Here is a 22,290-nt window from a genome sequence, read left to right as displayed (position 1 = left end):
ATAGTGGTGGGGGGACACCATACCCTGGGCCTGGGGAGAGGAAGGTCCTGCTTCAGAGCCACTGACCTTGCTCCTGGTCCTTGGGGAGGGCTCCCTTTGTTGGAGTGTCCACCTTGGCCATGCCTACAGTCCACACCATGGCAGCTGCAAGAAGAAGACAGGACCAGACCATGGTCACTAGGGTTGCACAAACAGTCAGCAAACTATACTTCTGTATTCCTCCTGTACTTAAAGAATTATCTTGGGGTAGAGTGCCCTGTCTTTATTAATATGTGAGGGAGGTGGCCAAATAGTAAAAGCTTTGAGCATGGAGAATCAGGAGCAGAGGTGGCAGCCTGGGTTGTACTACTTGGAGGCTCAAATTCCTCACTTTGTGGGGTATCAGTTTCCTCATATGTGAAATGGGAGTGATGATCCTGACATTATTATTTTATTTGATTGAATCAATGATATAAACCTTAAAAATAACACTGCATTGGTTCTGAGCCCCCTCTCTGATCTCTTCCCTATTTTTGGAATTACAAAGCTTTCTTTTTTTAAATAATTCTAGTTCACATCTATGACCCCAATTTGTTAGGCCCAATTTGTATCATCTTTTTGTTTCCAGTTTTTTTGTATTCTTGCTGTCTGTCAGTATTTTCTAGCACAAAACGTATTCCATTACATCACTACTGCATCACTGAAATCCTTAGAATTCCCCAAAGGTCGAACAGATCTCCTCTAGAATGTGGTTAAGTAACTGCCTGGACTCTGGCCTGCCAATTCTCCTTCAAGGTTCACAGACTGATAGACTCAAAGTGTTTAGAGCTATATGTGATCTCATATGGGTCTTCTTTCTCCTCTAATCCCTCATATGACAGAAGAGGGGACTGAGGCCCAGAGAAGAGAGCTGATCTGGCCACAAAGTTATCATGGAAAGTACACTGGTGGGGGCAGCTAGGTGGCGCAGTGGATAGAGCACTGGCCTTGGAGTCAGGAGTACTTGAGTTCAAATCCAGCCTCAGACATTTAATAATTACCTAGCTGTGTGGCTGTGGCCTTGGGCAAGCCACTTTAACCCCATTGCCTTGCAAAAACTAAAAAAAAAAAAAAAAAAAAAAAAAAAAAGTAGTACACTGGTTTTGGAGCCACAGAACCTGATTTAAATACTGACCCCTGATATTTACTGTCTCTGTGACCTTGCATATGTCACTAAGTCACCCTACTGTATGGTTCCTTCTGCTCTAGGTCTCAGATAATTTGCTCCTGTAAGTCACTGTGTAGGGAGGTGTCATGCAAAAGCCAAACTGGCCTTTTTCTCTACAGGATCAGCACATGGAAGTTACTTGGTGGCAGATTTCAACTTAACCTAGGGAAAGGACTCCCTTACCACAAGAGACAGCCAACATTGGAAGGTACTTCCTGGACCTTAAATCCCCCTCCCTGGGGATTGAATCTCCTTGATTCTCCATTCCTGGGAGCACAAACCAGAGGTCCTTCTATCACAGATACAGAAGGAACTGCACTGGGAGGTTAGTCTACAGACTAGAGGGCCTCTCTGATGGCTTCTAACTATAGAACTGTACAATTCCAGTGGAATAGCATGCTTTTTAACAGTATTCAATAATAAAAAAAAAAGCCAATTCACAGAAAGATTAGGGACAAACTTTCCTCTCTTCCCTCCCCCTCCCCATGCTTTATCATAATTTTGAAAGGAAAGAGTCAAGAAATTGTGGTTGCACTGGGAAAACCAAATGGGAAAGAGTATGGAGAGATAACCATACTCAGCAGGGGCTGAGGTAGGGAGGACTTACATGAATAGATGAGTGCAGGAAATATAGGTTCATTTCTTTCCTGAGCAGTTTCTACAAGCATCCTCAAGGGCCCCTTAGGACAGAGCACAGCCACAAGATCTGTAAAAACCAAGACATCTTTGTCAGGGAAAAGCAATGATTGTTCTCAAGCAGATCTCAGAAACTTGTTTAACTCATACTCTTTAAAATTGTCCCCTGGGCTTCCCTCACCCCTGACCTAGGAGAAGAATTAAGAGCACTGGTTTCCTCAGTTGTCCTTGGATTTCAACCTTTACTAAGAATTTATCTGTTGCCAATCAAGTTTCTACCCTAATCTATGGTGTGCCTGAGAACAAGCAATATGTTGGAATCTAAAGCAGACCTGAAAGTCAATTTTAAGAAAAGATAAATGAAGTATTAAGTGACTCTCTTTTTAGAGGAAGGTCATTTTCTAGTGAAGAATCCCCCTTTTTTTGTTCTAATAAATTCAATTCAACATGCATATATGAAATGCCCTCAGTGTGCCAAGCACTACGAATGCAGTGCCTCTCTTGCAGACAAAAATGAAACAGTCCCTGTTCTCCAGGAACTTACATTTTTTGGAGGAAGAGAATTCAAAGACTAATTGGAATTACTTGGTCAAGAAGTATTCATTTAGCACCTCATGTACCAGATGTCACATTAAGTCCCAAGGACACAAGTGTCAGTCACTGCTCTCCAGGAGCTTATATTCTAGTGAGTAAAGGTTGACCCTACATCAGGCCACCCTGCCCACAGCTGTCCTACCATACACAGAGATGGCTCCCAGGATGACCCAGGCTGACCATTCTGGAAGGTACTTGATGAAGACCAAGGCCATGAGGGCGCTGATCATGATGAGATAGGCCTGCTGCAGCACCAGGGGGCCCTTCCAGTGGATACAGATCATTCCCACTGCCCCAAAATTCCAGATGACCAAGAAAAGAGTTGGATAATCCATTGCCACATTGTAAGTCTTGAGCACTTCCCTGAAAAGCAAGAGCAGCAGATGAGGGGAAATAAGGGGGAAATCTGGGAAAACAAAACAAAACAAAACAAAAACAAACCACTGACTCCACAGTCACTTTCCACTAATTAGACCTTGACCTAGTTGAACACCCTCTGCCTTCCAAAGGGCATAATGGGTTCAAATCCTGCCTCAGATGCTTATTCATTATGTAGCCCTGTGAAGACATTCACTTTCTCTGAGACTTGGTTTCTATGGGTATAGAATGAGAGCAAATAATAACACCTGTCCTATAGGGTTTTTCTAAGGATCAAATAAGATAATGTACACAAAAGGCACTTTGTTCCCAACTCCTATGAATTCCCAGGCATAAAGAGAAGACTTTAAGAGTTATAAAACCTGGGGCTTAGATCCTAGCATTTTCATGTATTATCTAAATGACCTAAGTCAAGTCCCCAACTTCCTTGGGCCCTAGCTTTCCAATATGCAGTCAGGAGATTGTATTGTGATCTCCAAGGTTCCTTCTAATATTAAGATCTCCATGACTTTATAAGTTCAAATAAGTTTTCTCCTCTACTCCAAAACATATTTTCATGAAGAGGGATCTTGTTACTTTTATTTTAAGTCCTCCTCTTAGTTTATTTTAGAAATTCATTGCATATTCAAATAAATTAAATTTAAATTTCTAAACCTTTTCGTTCCATAGACCTCTTTGATGAAGTCTGGAGAAACCTACAGACTCCTCAGAATGATGATTTTAAAAACATAAAGTAAAATACATAAGATTCCAATGAATACCAATCTTTTGGGTTATCAAAATATTTTAAAAAACAAGTTCATAGGGGCAGCTAGGTGCCGTAGTGGATAAAGCACTGGCCCTGGAGTCAGGAGTACCTGGGTTCAAATCCAGTCTCAGACACTTAATAATTACCTAGCTGTGTGGCCTTGGGCAAGCCACTTAACCCCATATGCCTTACAAAAAACCTAAAAAAAAAAAACCAAGTTCATGGACCCCAGGTTAAGAAATACTGTTTTAGACAGCTGAATTTCACTCATCAGTCCAGCAGAAAACTAACAGAATGTTAGCTGCCAATATCCCCCAAAACATTAGGAACCATTCCTTCCCTGTCTTTCTTATTATATTCCTTAGAAATATGGAATAAGAGGACATTCCCAAACAGGGTACAATGTCCCAAATCAATCATTTTCTAAATTTTGGAATTGATCAAGTTTTAGAAAAAAAGAATAAAACTTAAATAAGAGGAATTTTCCATCCAATATACGACTATCGTCTAATTTGGAATTGGAGGATTGTAGTTCGATTGTCTCCTAATGACTTACTATCTGTGCTACCATGAGCCAGTCACAACCTCTCTGGACCTCAGACTCCTCATATAGAAAATAAGAGGGTTCGATCTGATGGCCTCCATTTGAGGTCCCTGCTGGTTCTCAATACTCAGTCTCCTAATCAGGTTTATAGTAAAGTATCAACTTGCTTTTAAACTTTTGGACTGGATCTGGGTTTTCACTGCTTGAGGGAAGACAACCCTATACTCAGGCTGAGAGATGTCTGTAGCAATGACAGCTTGGCTTGCTCAGGGTCATGCAGCCAGGAGGCACCTTGACCCTAGATCTTCTTAACTCCAAGGCCAGCACTACATTCATTGGTGTTTTTACAGGGGACCGAAAATTGAATGCATAGTCAACTAAGGTCTACCGTGTTATACCCACAAGGAAATGTGTAAGGAAATGCCAGGTCCTAGCTCAAAGTCTGGCAAATAGCAGGTGCTTAATAAACATCTACTGATTGGCATCAGACAGAAGGCAATCCTGGTCCCTCTTGTTTCTATGGTATCCCATTGCTAAATATCATTTTTGTCTCTTACTGAAGTGTACTTGAAAGAGCAACAGGGTCTTAGAATCAGAATAAATGGATCAATGTTCTAGTTCAGACCACGACCCTCCTGAACCCAAACGCCTTTCTTCCTGAAGCTGTATGACTGTGGGCAAGTCTCACAACCTTCTGTGCCTCAGAGTTCTAATCTGTAAAACGGGTATAATATTGCTACTTACACTTGCAGAGTTGCTGTGAGGAAAGATGGATCCCCATCACCTCCTCTGACCCATGCTCCCTTTCATGCTCTTCATCTCAGGGAGCAGTGTGGATGAAAGGGTCACCTGGAACAATCAAAGAGCTGGGGGACAGACACTTACCCAAGATAAATGTAAGTGAAGAGGAAGAGCAGCATCAGAGAAGATAGGATCAACCAGCCATGGATAAACTGGACAACAGAAACACACATCATAGTTTACACAAGGAACATTTTTAGTTTGCTCACTGTTTCAAAACACAAACCCTAGGTTTATCAGTCGAAGTGAGGGTGCTGCTGCTCAAGTCAACCATCACAGGTGACTGAGCATGTGGCTAAAGTTCTGTACTACCATGATGCCAAATAAATAAATTTGAGCAATTAAAAATGAAGAGCCCCAACAACCCAGTACTTCTGTTCCAAAGTGTCCTCACATCAACAAATGGCTTTGCAACAGAAGCTGCAGTCTACTCTATGGTTTCACAGTTACGAAGAGACTGGGTATCTCCAATGTCACTGCATTCTCTCTAATTCCTTGTATTTTTACCATCTGCTGCTTTGTTGCTGTGCTCTAAGGACAATGGAACTTTCCAAGTGACATGTAGCCGAAACTTCCTTATTTAATGTCTCCTCTCATTAAAATGTGAGCTCCTTGGCAGCAGGGCATGTCTGATTTTTCTCACTGCACACCCAGGCTTAGGACAGTACTTTGCATCCAATAAGTGCTTCATGAATGCTTCATTCATTTATGCATACATGAGTATAGTTAGATCAATGGTGACTGAAGGTGGGCACTAGTGCAGCACAGCAAAAAGAATGCTGAATTTGGAGTTAGCAAACCAGGGTTTGATTCCTATTTCTGTCTATGCAACAGAATCTATGTGACCTTGGGTAAGTCTGCAGCTCTTTGGGTCTCAGGTTTCTCATTTGTAAGGAATAAAGGGATAATTCTTGTACAATTATGTGGCTTTGGGAATTACATGAAGTAATGTGCACAAAGTGCTTTGGAGACAATTTAAAGATTACAGACTTCAAGAAATTTGGGATTTCATTAGCACAAATGCTAATTACTTATCTGCAAACAATGACTGCAATTACTGAAAGCTAGAGGAGAAAGTGGAGACTACAACAATTTTCAAGTCTTTCCTAACTAAGTTATTTTCACAAATTCAGGTCACTGAGGAGCTAGAGTTTTAAAGATGATCAAAGAAGAAATACACTCCCCAAACACAAGCTGGGAAGACAAGGAATTTTTTAAGTCTGGAAGGGACTTCCCTCTAGGATCAGTCCTTCCACCTGCAATGGCAGAAGTACTGATCAGAGCAGCAGCCTCCACAAGACACCCCTGGGAAACACTCATTCGTCATTCCCTCCTAAGAGGCATCCACTTCAAATACTACCTAAAATTCCTCTAGTGGAAGATAGGAATGAGGAGAGAATCTTTTGAACTCAATATTATTTTCAACTTAAAAGTTAAAGGACTGTTTCTGCATTCTGACAATCACTAATTTTCTGTATTCTGATAATCATTAATAAATTAATTTTACCTTTACAAAACTGGTAATACTTATTCTAGTAGTTGATGGTTTAGGAAGACAAATTTATGGAAGCTAATTCTGGGGTACATACCACTATATACCACATTGGGAGAGAGAGCCCAAGATTGCTCTATTAAATAACTGTGTTAGCTGGGACAAATCATTTTATCCTTTGGGATCTTTATTTTTACATCTATCAAGTAAAATGGCTAGATTGAATGTTTTCTAAAGTTCCTTCTGGCTCTTTTTTTTTTATTTTTGCAAGGCATTGAGGTTAAATGACTTGAACAAAGTCACACAGCTATTAAGTATTAAATGTCTGAAGCTGGATTTGAATTCAGGTCCTTCTGACTCCTGGGTTGGTGCTCTATCCACTGCACCAGCTGCTTGCCTCACCCTCCCCTTCTAGTTTTCTAGGAGGCCATTCTCCTAAAGTCACCAAGTCTCTGGGACGATAAGCAAACAGGGCTAAGGAGATATCTTGGTGCCGTTATACTATTGATTGCCATGTAGACAAAGGGACATCCCCAGATGAAATGATTCTCAGACCATAGAGCAAAATCTGTATAGAGCCCGCTCTAAGGAGAAATGGGAAAAGAAAATAAAACAAAAACCAGTTTGTGGCAGTCAAAGGCCTTAAAATAAAGTCTTATTTCTTAATAAGGGGAATCAAAGTAGAAATTAACTTTTAAAATAGGGGAAGTGATACTCTGAACAATATAAAAAAAGGGAAATCCAGTAGGACATTTTAAAAAACAAACCATAGCACAGTAAAATTGTATAACATATTCAGAAATGTTGTGAAAGGGACAGGGGGAAGATTCAAACACACTGACTTGTCTGGCATTAAATATGAACTGTTGAGTAGTGGAAACATCTGGGATGGCCTTTTTCACATTATACACATATATGTAGTTGATATCTACTTATGGAGGGCTGGCAGAGCAGACAGAGGGCTTGCCTCCAATCAGAAAGACCTTGGTTCAAGCCCCATATCGAGTCCATGTATATATACCTACTTATCTAGTTATACAGATAGACTTTTCAACTGCTTTAATAAAAGGAGTTTCCTTACAGAAAGTTCCTAATATCAGTGAAATTACAGAACCCAAAAAGACACATACACAAACACTTGTGTGCATTTCTAATATTAGTGCTTTGTTTTCATTATTTCATCTGAGCCTCACAACAATTCTGTGAGATAGGCATTATTATCACATTTTATAAGTAAGGATAATGAGGCTACAGTAAATGACTTGTCTAAAGTGCATAGGGAATGAGTGTCAGATTCAAGTCTGGTCCTCTTTTCATCTATAACTCCCTCTTATATAAAGACAGATCACTAGATACACATAGATAAACAGAAATACATCAACACACAAAAATGTAAATGGATTAAGCATAGCATGGGGCAGCTAGGTGGTGCAGTGGATAGAGCACCAGCCCTGGAGTCAGGAGTACTACCAGAGTTCAAACCCGGCCTCAGACACTTAATAATTGCCTAGCTGTGTGGCCTTGGGCAGGGCACTTAACCCCATTTGCCTTGAAAAAACCTAAAAAAAATTCAATGATTAAGCATGGCTTTAAAATACAATTACACATATATGCAAACACATGATGATTATGACACTAATAACTGACACTCATAGCTCCTATTTTGGGTTGCATTGTACTAAGTGCTTTGCAAATATTATCACATATAATCCTCACAACAAATTGTGCCTCCTTTTTTACAGGTGAGGAAACTAAGGCAGAGATGAAATGACTTGGCAGAGTCAAGTAATTGGCAAGTGTCTGGATTTAACCTTAGGTCTTCTCACTCCTAGCACAGCACTTTCTTGACTATACCTACTAGCTCTGTGTGTGTGTGTGTGTGTGTGTGTGTGTGTGTGTGTGTATGTACATAAACACAGACACACACATGTATGTAATGTGTTTGTATATATTATACATACATAAATATTATTCATATATAATATACTAATACATACATGTATATGTTTTTACACAAGAAAGGATAACACAGTGGAAGAGGTCCAAACTTGGAATTAAGACAGACCCAGGTTCAAATCCTGCCTCTGACCCTTACTGGCCATCCTTACCATGAGTAGGTTACTTAACCTGGGATTCAAAGACAAAAATGAAACTGTGGCATAGTGGGGAAAGGACTGGTTCTAGAATTGGAGGCACTTTGTAAACCTTAAAAGTGCTACAAAGTATCACTAAGACACATATTGGGTATAGATGTCTTTTTTTTTGGACTAGAACTGTAATTTCTTTGGGATAAGGTACTCTCAAAAAGAAAATTCCTCTGGATCAATGTGTACTGCAAACTGACAAGTCAGTCTAAGGGAACTGCCTGGGGCATTAAGGTTAAATGACTTGCTCAGGGCTACTGATAGGTGAGACAGGAGGCTGCTTTTGTCAGAATATGCAAGTATCTATGGGCATACTCCAGTAGTGAGGAGGGCACTCAGCACGGTGAGAATGCTCACACTAAACTCTCCCAAGAACATAGACAAGAAAGTGCAGAAGATGGCCAGATTTGGACGGCTTTTGGGATAGAACTCCCAAACTGATGAGATTTCATCATGTGGACATCTGAGTATATATACATACAATGTAAAAAATATATGTCACAAATATACAGATAATAAAAAGAATGCATATATAACACATACACACTATATAAACTATATTGGGCAACTACATGTTGACACAAACACATATATGTAAAACCTGAAAAGGCAAGAGTTGGGCAAGAAGTGGTGTTGGAACAGTCACAAGCAAGCCCTTGGCTGAGCTCTGGAGCAGCGAGGATCCCTCCAGCACCACTCACCTTGTAGCAGCGATACTTGTACAGCACAACCAGGAATATGGTCATGACAATGATGACACTGATCATGATGAGGGTGTTGAGCACGGAGTTGAGCAAGCGCTGACCAATAGAGGGTGTGTCTTCTGTAAAGGGCGTGTAGATTCTGAAGGTAAAGAGCAAGGATAACTAGTCCCCAGCCTTATTCTCCCTTTCAAACCCTTTCTTCATCACCTCTTCTTTTCCCCCTCTATCAACTGGAATCTCTCACCCACCTTATTCCTCTACCTTCTCCATGCTTCTATCTGGCCACAGGCCCACTGTCTGAGGCCAGGCTTTGTCATTCTGCCACCAGGGCCCACACTTTCAAAAGAATCCACCTGATTTCTCAGTTTAGGCAATTTCAGGTTTCATTCTGCTGACTGGTTCTAGTCTAGCAGAAGGGAGAGAGATGAGATGACCTTCTCAAAATCCCTTTTTTAATCTAAAATTTAAACTCAGATTGAAGTTTCTTTAAAATAAATATGTTTTAGAGGTGAGAGTGCTGTCTTGGGCTCCAATCTCTGCCCTACTGTTACTCTTCCTCTGTGATTTTGGGAAAAAATTTCATCTTTGGGTCTCAGTTTCCTCATATGTAAAACAAAGAAAATGGTTTAGATCAGAGGTGTTAGACTGTTTGGAGCAGATTAAAATATTGTTAGGAAATATTTAATAAAATAAACACAAGTACAATGGAACACAGATAAGGTTGCTATGCCACCTGTAGGTACGATTTAGAGATCCAGTTTCTACTTTTAAGTTGGACACCATTGGGGTAGATGCCCTTTGAGGGCTTTTCCAGTTCTCATGGTTTCTCTCTCTCCACAATGAGGACTACAAATCTATTAGGTCCATTTACTTTCTCTCTGGCTCTTCTCTTAATCCAACACCCCCCCACACACACACACACATGTTTAGCTAGCTTGGGTATTGCATGTATAGGACTGACTCACAACTGTCCATTCTTCTCTGTGTAGAAGCGGACTGACTTAATGGTTGCCACGACGACCACCATGCAGAGAGTGACTGGCACAAACAGCATGATCACGTGCTTTGCCCCATACTTGAGCGTCAGCTCTTCTTCTTCTTCGTCCTCCTCCAGGCTGCTGCTTCTCGATGAGCCCCTGCTATCAGGGGTACACTGGTCAGCATCGCCATGGTTACACAGGCTGCCTCGGCGTTTCTGCAGGAGGGCAATAGACACCATCAGTGGAGCCTCAGATCTCTCCCAGCATGCATTCAAGAACAGGGCCCAAGGAGGATGAGGAGAATTGCTCCTTTTTTGTTAAAAAACAACAGCATTACATGTTCTCATTCCATCTTCATGACTGATGGAGAGAGAATACTGAGAATACTAGATCCCACTGTACATCAGTTCATAAGCAGCACTGATGCTGTCCTATGTGCTGAGGATGCAGAGGAAAGTCAAGAACTCAGTCCCCTCCTTCAAGGAGCACACATTTTAATGCTGGAGAAAACATGTAAATAATAATGTTATACAAGATATATCCAATGAGTAGAGGGTTTATCTGGCAGAGTATAAAACTACCTTAATGACTCTCTTCCAAAAGGGTGTCTTCTGTGCTTAAAATCATACAAGGTTCTTTAAAATAGTGAACAAAGGTAGCTTTGTTTAATGACACATTAATATCAAGAGGGGCCTAAAGCAGGAAGACCTACGGTGGTCAAATGTATAGGACCCTGCCATGGAGCTGGCTGGCAGAGTCCTTAGAGAAGGAAAAGCTTCCCTGATGTAATCTACTCTGACTCCTCAGAGACTTTTTGTTTCCATTTTTTTAAAGAAAGATTTTATTTATTTTATTTTATTTATTTTATTATTTATTATTATTTTATCATTTATTTATTTATTTGTTTGTTTTATTTATTTTATTTATTTTGAATTTTACAATTTTTTCCCTAACCTTGCTTCTCACCCCCCCACAGAAGGTATTCTGTTAGCCTTTACATTGTTTCCATGCTATAACATTGATCTCAGTTTAATGCGATGAGAGATAAATCAGATCCTTAAGGAAGAAAAATAAAGTATAAGAGATAGCAAAATTACATAATAAGATGTTTTTTTCTAAATTAAAAGTAATAGTCTTTGGTCTTTGTTCAAAGTCCATAATTCTTTCTCTGGATACAGATGGTATTCTCCATTGCAGATAGCCCAAAATTGTCCCTGATTGTTGCATTGATGGAATGAGCAAGTCCATAAAGGTCCACCCCTGTGTTGCTGTTAGAGTGTATAATGTTTTTTGGTTCCATTCATCTTGCTCAGCATCAATTCATGCAAATCCTTCCAGGTTTCCCTGAATTCCCATCCCTCCCGGTTTTTAATAGAACAATAGTGTTCCATGACATACACATACCAGTTTGTTAAAGCCATTCCCCAATTGAAGGACATTCACTTAATTTCCAATTCTTTGTCACCACAAACAGGGCTGCTATGAACATTTTTGTACAAGTGATATTTTTACTCTTTTTCATAATCTCTTCAGGGTATAAACCCAGTAGTGGTATTGCTGGATCAAAGGGTATGCACATTTTTATTGCCCTTTGGGCATAATTCCAAATTGCTCTCCAGAAAGGTTGGATGAGTTCACAGCTCCACCAATAATATATTGGTGTCCCAGATTTCCTATATTCCTTCCAACATCCATTCTTGTCCTTTCTAGTCACATTGGACAATCTGAGAGGTGTGAGGTGATCCCTCAGAGATGCTTTAATTTGCATTTCTTTAATAAGGAATGATTTAGAGCAATTTTTCATATGAATATGGATCACTTTGATTTCCTCATCTCTAAATTGCCTTTGCATATCCTTTGACTATTTCTCAATTGGAGAATGGCTTGCTTTTTTGAAAATTTGACTCAGTTCTCTGTATGTTTTAGAAATGAGTCCTTTGTCAGAAACACTAGTCATAAAAATTGTTTCCTAACTTACTACGTTTCTTTTGATCTTGTTTACAGTGGTTTTGTCTGTGTAAAAGGTTTTTTTTTTAAGTTTTTGCAAGGCAATGGGGTTAAGTGGCTTGCCCAAGGCCACACAGCTAGGTAATTATTAAGTGTATGAGGCTGGATTTGAACTCAGGTACTCCTGACTCCAGGGCCAGTGCTCTATCCACTGTGCCACCTAGCCACCCCCTGTGCAAAAGCTTTTTAATTTAATGTAATCAAAATTATCTAGTTTGTTTTTAATGATGTTCTCCATCTCTTCCTTCCAAACTGCTTCCCTTTCCATAGATCTGACAGGTAAACTATGCCTTGATCTTCTAGTTTGCTTATAATATTGTTTTTTACAGAGACTTTTTAAACTCAGTTTTTGATTCTTGGTCATGTTTCACCAAAGTTCTAGTTAATTGAGGCATTCATGTGGTACAATCAGATGTCCAGGAGAACCTTTAGCCTGTTCAACTATCACAAAATGTTGGAAGCTGGAAGGGAGAGCACCCTCTCCTGGAGTTCTTAACTTGGGTTCTGTAAATAGATAGACAAAAAGGATGGGTGCTTCAGAGTAAGGAAGGTACACTGTTTGATGGGCAGACTCCCCAAGGGAAATAGTTTGAGTGGGGGTACTGGGATCCCTTCTGCCCTATTTCTCCTGGCTTTAAGACCCTTCCCTCCACCCTCACAGTAATAGAATCTTCCTTCATGAGATCAGGCAGAATTTATCAGTGGCCTAAAGCTCACAAAGGAAGGAAACTGTGTCTCCTTGATAGACACATTTAGCCAATTTACTCATGGAACTGAAGCTGATATGGTTCCCTCTAGAACATTAAACTGTCAGTGAAGGGTTCATATTGTTATACAGATGTCAACCCAAACCCTCGTGTTGTAATGGAAGGAAAGAAGCGAATACTCATGAAGCCTTTACTAAATGCTACTAAATGTTTCTTTCTACTTTGATCCTTGCAAAGAAAAGGTAGATATGACTATGATTCTCACTTTAGAGATAAAAAAACCAAGGCAGACAGAAGTCAAAAGACATGACCAGGGTCACCAAGTTCCTAAGTATCTGAGGACTTTGGGTTTAGTGTTCTATCCACTGTGCCACTGACTGCCTCAGAATCATAAGGTCTCCCAGTCTCACAGTAGGGACCCTCTAAATCAAGGACTCTTAATCTTTCTGTGTGTCACAGACTCCTAAGGCAGTATGGTGAAACCTATGAACCCTTTGCAGAATAATGTTTTTTGTTTTTTAGGTTTTTGCAAGGCAATGAGGTTAAGTGGCTTGCCCAAGGCCCCATGGCTAGGTAATTATTAAGTGTCTGAGGCTGGATTTGAACTCAGGTACTCCTGACTCCAGGGCCAGTGCTCTATCCACTGCACCACCTAGCCACCCCCAGAATAATGTTTTTAAAAGCATAAATTATATAGGATTACAAAGGAAAAGAATTAAATTACAAGTTCATGGATCCCCTGAAATCTACCCATGGTCACCTTGGGAGTCTGAGAATTCAGGTTAATAACCCTTTATCTAATCTGACCCTTATCTGAACAAAAATGTCCTTTAAAATACACACAACAAATTGTTGCAGAGGTCATTTGAAAACTTCTAGTGATAGGGAGTTCATGATGATTTTTTACTGAGCTGCGATAGGCCTCTCTGCAGGCTTCCTGTACCCTTCTCCACTTGGCTATAAACACACATGTACAGGAGGCAGAGGAGGCTGGAAGAGGGGTCTGAAGTCCCTGGTTAGAAAATTGACTCACTTTATGTGACTTTGGATAAGTCCCTCTGGGCCTCAGTCTCCTGATTTACTAAATATAAACCAGATAACATTTTTTGATGTGAAGGTTGAAACTTAGTAATGATTATTTTTAAAAGCAAGACATCATAAACTATACATTTATAATAACAGAAGTTTGTGTTTTATATAGTGTTTTAGGGTTGGCAGAATACTTTTCACATAGTCCCTCTCAGTTTTTACGACAACCCTGGCAGGGAGGAAGCACCATTGATATTGCTGTTCAGTTATTTTCAGTCGTATTTGACTCGTCATGGCTCCTTTTGGGATTTTCTTGGCAGAGATATTTGAGCAATTTGCCATTTCTTTCTCCAGTTCATTTTATAGATGAGGACACAGAGGCAAACAAGGTTAAATGTTTTGCCCAAGATCACACAATTGGTAAATGTCTAAGGCCAGATCTGTACTCAGGTCTTCTTGCCTCCTGGCCTGGTATTCTTTCCACTTTGTCCCCTGGATGCCCCTGAGGCATTATTATTATTATTTCCATTTTACCCATGAGGAAGTTGAGTCTCAGAAAGAAGTTCTATGGTTTGCCCAGGATCACACTATATGTAGCATGTCTCTATAGAGGTGTCTGTGAGCTGTCTCCTCATTAGAACGTGACCTCCTTTAGGATTGGGACCATGTCATTACCTTTCTTTGGTACCCTCAGGGTATTAGCCCAGTCCCTGGCTAAAGAATTCTTTTTTTTTTTAGTTTTTTTGCAAGGCACTGGGGTTAAGTGGCTTGCCCAAGGCCACACAGCTAGGTAATTATTAAGTGTCTGAGGCTGGATTTGAACTCAGGTACTCCTGACTCCAGGGCCGGTGCTCTATCCACTGTGCCACCTAGCTGCCCCCTTAAAGAATTCTTTAAAAAAAAACAACCTATCAATTACTCTATGATCAATCCAAGAGTTAAATAATAAAATGTATTATTGCAGAATCTGGTTTCCACCTGGCCTCTGTCAGAGATAGAATATAAACTCAGGGCTAGTCCTGACTCCAAGTTCATTGCTCTATCTAATCAATCAATCAACAATGTTTAATGGCCTACCTTGGGCCAGGCACTGTGCTATAGGAGCCAAAAGCAAAGGAAACTAATGTTTGTTTGTCCATTTTCAAAGACCATGACATCAGGGAGATGATACCATGACAAGCACGTGAATTGGATTTGAGAGAGGGGGTGCTAAGTAACCAGCCTTACTTTCTTCTTTAAAGCCATCTTGGGTCTAGATCCAGATATGAATCAGGATGACTGGAGATGGCCCTGGATGTGGGGCAATCAGGATTAAGTGATTTGCCCAAAGTCACATAGCTAGTGAATGGCAAGTGTCTGAGGCTGGATTCAAACTCCTGTCCTCCTGAATCCAAGGTCAGTGTTCTATTCACTACACTACCTAGCTGCCCAAAGGAAAATTAGACACAATGGGGGAAAAAGACTGGTTCGGAAACCAGAGGAGCTGGGTTCAGATCCTATCTCTGACCCTTACCATACCTGGATACCTTACTTACCCTACCCAAGTCTCTTATTACCTTATCTATAAAGTTAGGGACCTAGACCAGATAGACAATTCTTATGGCTCTAAATCTGTAATCCTATGATTCTGTCCTCAAGAGGCTTATAATTTATGGGGTATAAACAACACATATACATACAAGTTAAGACAAAAATCTATGCCATCTAAAAGCTATCTCAGTGAATGGAATAATGATTGGAAAAGCAAAATATAAATATATATATCTTATAAATCTATGATTTATGAAAAGTATGAATTTGTGATTTTTAAAATACATAACATGCATGTAATATTTTTTGTTACCTTTGTACATGGTACATTCTATACAAATTGGCATTGCTATGTAAAATTAGATCAACTAATGGGAAAAGGAATTTAATTTATCCAGTCTATAATAGGCCTACATTGTTCAAAAATTTGCCATACACATGCAAGTATATTAATATTTAACAATTAGTTCCTGGACTGAGAAAGTATTCAAAGAAATTTTTAAATTCTTTAGACAAGGATTGTGTTAAAGAGTAACAGGCCTAGCCCTAATGGGAGAGATAGAGTGAAGAATGAGATCCATATATTGTAAATGGAAGATTATTTCAAAGGGAGGAGGGAGGAAGGAAGGACTAGGACTAGTCCCAGGACCAGGACAGGCTTCTAGTAGAAGGTGAGATTTAAAAAAAAGGAGAAGGGGGTGGCTAGGTGGCGCAGTGGATAGAGCACTGGCCCTGGAGTCAGGAGTACCTGAGTTCAAATCTGACCTCAGACACTTAATAATTACCTAGTTGTGTGGCCCTGGACAAGCCACTTAACCCCATTTGTCTTGAAAAAAAAAACCCTAAAAAAAAATAAAATAAAAAAAAATTTAAAAAAGGAGAAGGAGAAGAGGAGGGAGGGCCTTCCAAGCATGGAGGAGTGCTACATTTTAGTAACAGCAAGGGCAGTGTTGTGGGATTGGAACATAGTTCTAGGGAATGAAGTGAAAGAAGATTGGAAATATAAGAAAGGTCCTGCCTCTGGCATTAAAAATCAAACAGAAGGTATTCTAATTGATCCTGAAGGTAATGGGGGCAGGCCTGAGTTTTAGGAAGACAAATAATTTTAAAGAATGCACTGGAGTTAAGAGAGACTTTATAGCAAGAAGTCCAACAAGAAAGTTACTGCAATAGCCCAGGTGATGAAAGCTCCAACCAGGGTATTTACTGATGAAGAAGGGTGAAGAATTCAAACTTAGATATGTAGGGTGAAGGAGAATGAGGAACCTAAGATGGCACCAAGATTTTAAGACTGAACAGAACTGAAAGGACTGAGGATTTTAAGATTGAGAGGACAGTTGATACCCTTGGGAAATTGGAAAGAAGAGGAAAAAATAATGAGTTCTGTTTTTGGACAGGCTGAGTTTGAGATGCCTGCAGGAAATCCAGTTAAAGGTGTCTAACAGGTAATGTAAGACTGGAAGTCAAAAGGAAGATTAGGGTTAAATACATAGCTCTGAGAATCATTTTCTTTTTTTTTTTTTAGTAAAGATATTATTATTACAATTTTCCCCCCAATCTTACTCCCCCCCCCAGAAAGCAATCTGTCAGTCTTTACTTTGTTTCCATGTTGGACACTGATCCAAATTGAATGTGATGAGAGAGAAATCATATCCTTAAGGAAGAGAAAAAAGTCTAACAGGTAACAAGATCAGACAATAAGATATCTGGTTTTTATCCTAAATTAAAGGGAACAGTCCTTGAACTTTGTTCAAATTCCACGGCTCTTTATCTGGATACAGATGGCACTCTCCTTTGCAGACAGCCCAAAATTGTTCCCAATTGTTGCATTGATGGAATGAATGAGTCTATCAAGGTTGACCATCACCCCCATGTTACTGTTAGGGTGTACAGTGTTTTTCTGGTTCTGCTCATCTCACTCATCATCAGTTCATGCAAATCCCTCCAGGATTCCCTGAATTCCCATCCCTCCTGGTTTCTAATAGAACAACAGTGTTCCATGACATACATATACCACAATTTGCTAAGCCATGCCCCAACTGAAGGACATTTACTTGATTTCCCATGAGAATTATTATTATTATTATTTTTTAAGGTTTTTGCAAGGCAAATGGAGTTAAGTGGCTTGCCCAAGGCCACACAGCTAGGTAATTATTAAGTGTCTGAGACTGGATTTGAACCCAGGTACCCCTGACCCAAGGCCGGTGCTTTATCCACTATGCCACCTAGCTGCCCCCAGAGAATTATTTTCAAAGAAATAATAACTAAACTCTTGGAGGCTGATGAGATCACAGAGAGATTCTGTAGAGTGAAAAGAAAAAAAGGTACTCAGAATCATCCATGGGCATAATACTAAGTTCCAGTGCCTTGGGAGTAGCTAGGTGGTGAAGTGGATAGAGCACCAGCCCTGGAGTTTGGAGGACTGGAGGTCAAATCCAGTCTCAGACACTTAATAATTGCCTAGCTGTGTGTGGCCTTGGGCAAGTCACTTAACCCCATTGCCTTAAACAAAATATAATTTTAAAAAAACCATCCAATGCCTCTTGGACAATTCAAACAGGAAGTTCCAGAAAACACCTCAAACTTCACACTCATTACCTATGGGGCATGGTGGATAGAGTGATGGATTTGGGTGTCAGAATCCTGCCTCAATTACTAGTTGCATGACCTGGACAAGTCTCTTAACTGTTCTCTGCCTCAGTTTCCTCATCTGTAAAGCAGCTGGACTTGATGGCTTCTAATATATTTTCCAGCTCTAAATCTATGCTCCCATGACTTTTCCCTTCAAACTCACTCTGCTACTAAATTTTCCTATTTCTATCCAAGATATCACTATTTCTTTGGGTTCCCAAATTTACCCTCAGAGTTGTCTTCAAATACTTGAGTTCAAATCTGGCCTCAGACACTAAATAATTACCTAGCTGTGTGGCCTTGGGCAAGCCACTCAACCCCTAGCCTTGCAAAAACCTAAAAAAAAAAAATCAAACCAAAACTGTCTGGTACTGGCTAAGAAATAGAATGGTGGATCATTAGAATAATTTGTGTACAAAAGAAATAGTAATAAATGACCATAGCAATCTACTGTTTGATAAACTCACTAGCTGACAAAAACTGTTGGGAAAACTGGAAAATAATATGACAGAAACTAGGCACTGACCAACATCTCACACCCCATACCAAGATTAGGTCAAAATGGGTACAGGATTTATATACCATAAGCCAATTAAGAGGTGTCAGACATCTGGAGGGGGAAGGAATTTATGACCAAAGAAAGATAGAGAACATTATAAAATGCAAAATAAATAATTAAAATTACATTAAATTCAAAAGGTTTTACACAAATAAAACCAATGAAACCAAAGATAAAGGAAGTCACAAGCTGGAAAACAATTTTTATAGCTAGCATTTCTGTTAAAGGTCTCATTTCTAAAATACATAGAGAACTAAGTCAAATTTAAAAGAACACAAATCATTCCCCAACTGACAAATGGTCAAAGGATAAGAATAGGCAATTTTCTGAAATACAAATTAAAGCTATCTAAAGTCATATAAAGATAGTTTAAATAATTATTGATTAAAGAAATACAAATTAAACAATTCTGAGGTACCACCTCAGCTACAACCTATGTTTGGCCATTATGACAAAAAAGGAAAATGATCAATGTTGAAGAGGAAAACTCGGACACTGATACATTGTTTATGGAGCTGCAAATTGATCCAACCATCCTGAAGAAGGAAAAAGACCCACATGTACAAAAATATTTATAGCAGCTCTTTTTGTAGTGGCAAAGAATTGAAAACTGAGGGGATGCCCTTCAATTGGGGAATGGCTGAACAAGTTATGGCATATAATGTGATGGAGTACTATTGTTCTGTAAGAAATCATTAACAACCAGACTTCAGAAAAGCCTGGAAAGACTTAAATGAACTGATGCTGAGTGAAGTAAGCAGAACCAGGAGAACATTGGACACATTAATAGCAATACTGTGTGATAATCAACTAAGATGGACTTAACTCTTCTCAGCAGTTCAGAGATCAAGAACAATTCTAAAGGACTTATGTTGGAAAATACCATTCACATTCAAAGAAAAAAACATGGAGTCTGAATGCAGAGCATAGCAACTATTGTCACTTTTTAAAACTCATTTTATTCTTTAAGTTTTTCTTTTTCCTCTTGAGGTCTTTTTCCCCCTTTTGTTCTGATTCATCTTTCACAATATGACTAGTATGGAAATGTTTAACATAGTTATACATTTAAAACTTATATCAGATTACTTGTTTTCAAGCAGAGTGGGGAGGGAAGGCAAGAAGGGAGAAAAATGTGAAATTCAAAATCTTACCCTAGAAGAAATATTGAAAACTATTTTTGCATTGCAGTTGGAATAATAAATGAATATATTTATTTTAAAAAACACAGTTCTCCCCTTTCTACTACATGCTTCTACAACTGACAGACTGATATTTCTAAAGGGACAGGTCTGACCATGTCTTTCCCTCATCAGTAAAATCCAGTGTTTCCTTATTACTCCTCAGATCAAACACAAACATTGGCAAGGCATTTAGCCTCTGGCTGCCTCAGTTTCCTCAATGTAAAATGGGGATAAAAAAGCACTTCCCAGGGTTGTTGAGATAATATAAAACCCTTAATACAATGCCTGACCTAAATCAGGTGCTCAATTAAACAAGATACATTCAGGAAGATAATCTGAGAGGGAGAAAGAGATAGGCAGACAGAGCAGTAAGTACCCCCCTTTCCCCTCTTCCCCTTTAATGTCTGTCAACAGTGACCCCAGCTCCCTTTCCAGTCTTGTTCTCCATCATTCTCCTTCCTGACTTGTTGATTCATCTCATGGTCCATCCTGCTGCTCTTTGCACATCCTATTCCCTGTCCTGTCTCCTCCTATGTCTACACTGGTTGTTTATACCACACACTTGGAGTGTAGACTCTCCTCACCCCTGCCTCATAGCCTGTCCCTTTTCCTTCCAGACTTGCTGCCTGAGGCCTCTCCTGAACCCCCAGCTGCTAGTCCTCCCTCCTGATTAATCTCACATTCTCTTTGTGTAGATGATCCTAAATGTGCATCCTGTTTACGATTTTTTTTAGGTTTTTTTTTTTTTGCAAGGCAAATGGGTAAGTGGTGTGCCCAAAGCCACACAGCTAGGTAATTATTAAGTGTTTGAGACCGGATTTGAAGCCAGGTACTCCTGACTCCAGGGCTGGTGCTTTATCCACTGCACCACGTAGCTGCCCCCCTGTTTACTCTTATACAGAAAACACAGGTTCCTTAGGACGCTGACCTGGTTGAGTTCGGCACATAGGAGGCTCTTAGGAATGCTTGGTGAGTGAGGGACTTGTGCTCTCTCTGCCGTAAAGCTGCTCATTCCAGACGTGAAAGGGCTTCTTGGGTAAACCCAAGCAGAAAGGAGGCTACTGTAAATAGGCAGCTAAGAAAGGACCAAGGGGAAAACTTGAGGGATCGTGGCCAATAGGGATCTGTAAGAACTTCCATTTTTCAGCTGCAATCGTACAAATGTATCAGCAGTCTGTTTAATTCTATGAATAGCCTGAAACCAGAGCCAAGGAAAAGAGAGGGAGAAAATCTTTTGTAGCTCAAGTATCATTCTTTTCCAGACCACATTCCAATCTAAACATTTAGAGGAAGAAAAGGAGGAAAGGGGCAAAGAATCAATTGAACAGAAACAGAAACAATTTAAAATCCACAGGCATTTAAAAAAAAATTAAAGAAATTGGAATCATTTAACCTCCACAAGTGAAGCCTGAAGGGTGACTTGAGTTGTCACATCAAGTTCAATGCAGCTCTCTCTGTCTACTGAGAACAAATAAAAAATGAAGTGGAGGGCTGGGGAAGGATAGATGATTAAATGTAAAAAAGCATTTCTTAGGTGTCTATAACAATAAGCTGGATTGTAAGTGACTGTCTCAACAGTCTGCTGGGCAGGTAGAAGGGTGGTCTCAAAGACAGGCCCTGGAGGGGGTAGCAAGAGTGCTGAGCCATGAAGGGAAGGGGAGCTACTGAAAGTCAGGGGGCAGTAAATGTCCTTGACAAGAGGTGCTAGCACAAAGGCAGAGGTGGGGAATGGCATGACCTCAACAACAGCAACAATGAGAATCCCTAACAAAAGCCTCCCCTAGGTATACTAAGGGCTTTGCCATTACTGTCTCCCTTGATTCTCACTATAATCCTGGGAGCTTGGTGCTATTCTTTTCCCCATTTTTATAGAGGAAGAGACTGAGGCAGGCAAAGGTTGAGTGACTTGCCCAGTGTGACACAGTTATTCAGTGTCAAAGAAAGGATTTGAACTTGGGACTTCCTAACTCCAAGTTCAATTCATTATCCATTGCCTCACTGTAAAACATTATATAAATATTTATTAATAGTCTTATTTGTTCTAATTTGTAAGTTAGCCAACAAAGAGTTCAACCCTGCCAAGAATCCACTATCCAGCAAAGCTAAGCCTTCTCTTCCAGGGCAAAAGATGGACATTTAATGAAAGAGGAGTCTTCCAACTTTTCCTGATGAAAAGACCAGAGCATAATAGAAAATTTGGACTTCAAACAGAAGATTCAAGAGACACATGAAAAGGTAAAATTAAAAAAAGGGGGGGGGAAGGGGAAAAAACTATTATCAAATAAGATGAAACTGGCAATATCCCTGCCTGGAAGAAAGACTTTAACAACTCTGGAGAATTGTAACGCTATTAGAGAGAATTTAATTAGCCAGAAGAAATGGATATGCATGACTTATTTGAGAAACTGTTGTTCAATAAGATGAAACTGGATATATCCT

At 39.8% G+C, this 22,290-nt stretch overlaps 1 protein-coding gene across 3 annotated transcripts in view; it reads right to left on the bottom strand.

The window, feature by feature from the left end:
* PSEN2 (presenilin 2) overlaps nt 1-22,290 on the bottom strand; it is a 41,679-nt gene that overhangs the window by 4,884 nt on the left and 14,505 nt on the right. For all 3 annotated transcript variants that reach the window (XM_074222829.1, XM_074222831.1, XM_074222830.1), the window contains exons 3-8: nt 10,193-10,422; nt 9,225-9,366; nt 4,972-5,039; nt 2,559-2,779; nt 1,794-1,892; nt 67-144 (exon numbers count right to left, since the gene is read on the bottom strand). In XM_074222829.1, coding sequence (XP_074078930.1) covers nt 67-144; nt 1,794-1,892; nt 2,559-2,779; nt 4,972-5,039; nt 9,225-9,366; nt 10,193-10,422 — 838 coding nt within the window. The remainder of the gene's footprint in view (nt 1-66; nt 145-1,793; nt 1,893-2,558; nt 2,780-4,971; nt 5,040-9,224; nt 9,367-10,192; nt 10,423-22,290) is intronic.

This window comes from Macrotis lagotis, chromosome 2 (assembly GCF_037893015.1).
Source record: "Macrotis lagotis isolate mMagLag1 chromosome 2, bilby.v1.9.chrom.fasta, whole genome shotgun sequence".
Taxonomy (NCBI): domain Eukaryota; kingdom Metazoa; phylum Chordata; class Mammalia; order Peramelemorphia; family Peramelidae; genus Macrotis; species Macrotis lagotis.
The sequence above is the reverse complement of the archived record's forward strand: the minus strand, read 5'-3'. Positions and strand labels throughout refer to the sequence as shown.